Source organism: Populus euphratica, unplaced genomic scaffold (assembly GCF_000495115.2).
Source record: "Populus euphratica unplaced genomic scaffold, PopEup_1.0 scaffold6.1, whole genome shotgun sequence".
NCBI lineage: Eukaryota > Viridiplantae > Streptophyta > Magnoliopsida > Malpighiales > Salicaceae > Populus > Populus euphratica.
Window position 1 is genome coordinate 4,591,272 of NW_011499849.1, and position 4,032 is coordinate 4,595,303.

Below are 4,032 nucleotides of genomic sequence, written 5' to 3' on the forward strand. Positions count from 1 at the left end.
CAAGCTAGCCAGATTATTTCATATATAGCTAAGAACCAAAGTTAAGTATATACAAAGTTATAGATCACTTTTTTATCAACTGATCGGAGAGAAAAGAAGGAAACCTTTAGAGAGAAGAAGAGAAGGAGCTGACATGATTATCAGTCTTGCTAGCTAGGCAAGAAGAGAAAAAAAAAACAAAAGAAAACAAAAAACCAAAAAAAGGGCAGTTGAGAAAGAAATATTTATTACTATAGAGCTAGGCTCATCGCATGTTTGCTTCACGCAAGCAGCTAAATTGGAAGGGAAAGGTTTGCTTTATCGCGTGGCTTTAAAGACTTCACTGGCGTTTTAAATCCCACAATTTAAAAAAAAAAAAAAAACAACAAACTCTAACCCCAAATACCCCATAAACCAACACTACCCACCAAACCAAACCAAACCCTAGACCACCACCACATACACATACCCTCCATCTCTCTTCTCCTCCTTCAAATACAAACCCTGGCTAATTATGTGACAAACTGCTTTATTTACTTTCTTTTGTTCTTAAAGAAAGAGAAAGAAAATGAGTACTACAACAACAAACCCTATAAATAGCGGTGTTGGTGGTGGGAGCAGTGGTGGTGGAGGTGCAGGTGGAAGTAGTGGTGGTGGAGGTGGGCCATGTGGTGCTTGTAAATTCTTGAGGAGGAAGTGTGTGCCAGGCTGTATATTTGCACCTTATTTTGACTCGGAGCAAGGTGCCGCACATTTTGCAGCGGTGCATAAGGTTTTTGGTGCGAGTAATGTGTCAAAGCTTTTATTACACATACCTGCCCACAAAAGACCTGATGCTGTGGTCACAATTTGCTATGAGGCTCAAGCTCGTTTAAGAGATCCAGTTTATGGATGTGTTGCTCACATCTTTGCTCTTCAACAACAGGTAAATTATATTTCTTTTTAGTTATTTATTGTCATCCATTTCTAAACTTAAGAAACAGAAGGACAATATAACATTTGTTGTTCTGCTTTCTTTCTTAGTTGAGGCTATTAAACACACCACTTATGCTATTTGCACGACACTTTTAAATGATGTGTTGGGGATTATTCAGGGTGCGAAAAAGAGCTAGCCTCATCATGTTTGGTTTTTTTTTCTTCTGTTGTCTTTGCTTGCGTATGCTGGTATATAGTCTATTCTTGAAATTCCTTTTCTGAAGCTCCCCTCTGTCTATGAGATTAGCTGTTTTAAACAGTTAAGAGTACTGCTTTGACTTTTCCTAGTTTTCTTCATTGAAATTAATTCCATGGGGGTGGTTTTAGTTTTTGTCAAACTATGCAAGTTAATCCAAAAACCCTTTGCAAGGTAGCGGTGACCCTATATGGGAAGGCAGTTGTCCAATTGTTCCAAGTCAGTGAGAAGGCAGATTTTATCGGCTCTCCTTTGTAGCTAGGCAGAAAGCAAGTATTGGGTTCTTAATTTTGTTTTCTGTGCTGCTGCTCCGTGGCCTAGGGGATAGTTTTGTGCTTTTTACTGAAAACTAGAACGCATTTTTGATAGGCAAATCACAAGCCACAGGCGGTTTCTATAATGGCATAGTCTTAGAGTGCGTGCCATTTTTCCTTGCAAATAGTGGATTTTGCAGTTATTAAGGAAAAGGTCGGTTTTCCTTGTTTTTGGAAGCAACCATCTGGGCCAGGGCAAGCAGTCGAGCGCAAATAGTTGGATTTCCAATCAAAGCAGGGTCATATAGGGGTGCTGTTGTCAAATCATGGAGGATTTAAAGTAGTTGAAGCACTAAAATATTATTTTCCTTCCATGAAATCATGAAACACATTTCGATTTTTCTCCTTTCAATGTGTTTCATAAATCACCACTTGAATAAAGATCCTTCTCTCTTAGTTTAAATATATGAACGAAATGAGACACCCTTTTCTACGTTCATGAGTTTGTCGATATTTTGATACTCAACTCCTTTATGCATTTAATTATGCCGTACGTGTGTTTTATGAAGATCAGATGGATTTAGTTGGGCAGCATCGCTATTGCTATTTGATTTCTCATATTGTAATTTTATCAAAAAAGATCAATTTGATCTCTTAATTATATCATGACAAATGATTGAAATGCATGAGCATTTATTTTGTTCCAATGCTATACAGTATATTTATATATGTGTGTTTAAAATTTACAAGTGAGAGATCCAACAATTTCGACAACCAGCCACTCCTTCTCGCGTTTCAACAATTAATGCCGAAGAATTCTGCTCTTAATCACTATGCTTCTCTTCCTTTGTCAAAAGAAATCTTTATTTTGCTCCCAGCACCATGTTGCAATGCACGTAATTCAAGCATCCTTCTAGCATAAACAGAGACAAGATGTTTCAAACTTGTGTCAATGTTTATCTTTTCAAGTCGCCCTCGTCGTCATTAATTAATCAATTTAAGCAGTTCTATACATTTTTTCTTTTTTTAAAAAGAAAAAAGGAGAAGAAAGTTAGCACCATATATATATACATATATAACGTCATTATAACTTGACTGCCATAATTAAACTGTCTTCTTTCCATGCCTTGGAAGTTTGTTTTAACTGCCTGCAATAACTTTCGGTAGAAACACTAAAACCTGTGTTCAATTATGGACACCAACTACAATAATGACGGTTTCAAAATGTTGTGAGACCTTCTGGACAATTATATGTGGAGATGACACCATTATTCAATTCTGATTATTCTTAGAAATTAACTTCATATCAGTGTATTATTGTGCAGGAAAGAAAACAATTTATAAAGCTAGATCTACATATGTAATTGTCCTCCCAAAGCGAGGAGTATTGATAAAGATCAAGCGCTAACAAATTGATAGTCTTGTTCTCTTGTGGCAAATCAATTCTTTGATTAACAGGTGGTAAATTTACAAGCAGAACTCTCATACTTGCAAGCCCATCTAGCAGCAATGGAGGTTCCATCGCCACCTCCTCCACCACCGCCAGCACTAGTGACGCCGCCTCCATTCTCAATAGCTGACCTCCCATCAACCTCTTCTATCCCCGCCGCGTACGATTTATCATCTCTTTTTGATCCAATGGTGCAACCCTCATGGTCCATGCAGCCAAGACAGCTGGATCCCCATCAGTTTGGAGGCAGCAGTACTGGCACGTCAGAAACTAGTGGTGGTGATCTACAAGCATTGGCTCGTGAGCTCCTCCATAGACGAGGATCTCTACCGCCAGGGTCCGTGCCCTGTAGTGACGCATTAGCATCATCATCTATCTCTAAATGAGACCGACATTATATTAACAAAGTACTTTTACTAGTGGGATGCGAACCAGGGGGTTTAATTTCCCTGCTATTTCGCTGGCCATGCATGATTTGGTAGTTTGATAATTGATCGATATTTCTTTTTGTTCTTCCTTCTAGCAGTGAAATTCTTTAGATTGGGAGGTATGAATTAAAAATTAAACAATGTCTTAAAATTCTTATTCTACTTGCAGTTGCTATCTTAGGTAGAGTTCCAAGCTATTTGAAAAATTAATACAAACAATTTAATGTCATTGATAGCTGAATTTCACTGCAAAACTATATGATACATACAGGGAATTCTTCTTCTTAATTAATAAAAATGAAAACAAATGCATGGGTCACAAAGGACGACAATATTATATATGTAGTGAACGAATTAAAGTAGTAAAGACAGAGAAATAAATCTAATTTAGGAGAACGCTTTTTTTAAGATGGTCTGTGTGTTTTTTTCTCGATCTTCTCTTACCAGATGTCGCGTTAGGGTACTTATACTTGGAGGAATTGCACTAGTTTGCATGGGAGCAGCGGCATAGATGACATTACACCATCCATCCTAGCATAGGAGTAATTGTGGGAATGTGATGATATTTATACCATCTGCGTGATCACCACTACCAAGCTTAACATGGTGAAGTGATGGCGCAGAGGCAAGCTGCATCCTTTGGAATCAGGCTAATTTCTACCATATAAAAATATTTTTTATATGGTCTCTTAAAATATTTTTTATATAAAAATTATTTTTATTTTAAAAAAAATATTTTTAATATCAACA

The 4,032-nt window shown here is 37.2% G+C and overlaps 1 protein-coding gene across 1 annotated transcript; it reads left to right on the forward strand.

Annotated features, from left to right (window-relative positions):
* The first annotated feature begins 275 nt into the window (after positions 1-275).
* On the forward strand, positions 276-3,444 carry LOC105120816 (LOB domain-containing protein 18-like). Its single transcript, XM_011019197.1, has 2 exons — positions 276-904; positions 2,863-3,444. Exons 1-2 carry the CDS (start codon positions 548-550, stop codon positions 3,238-3,240), a joined length of 735 nt encoding a protein of 244 aa, XP_011017499.1. The 5' UTR covers positions 276-547; the 3' UTR covers positions 3,241-3,444.
* The last annotated feature ends 588 nt before the right edge of the window (positions 3,445-4,032 follow it).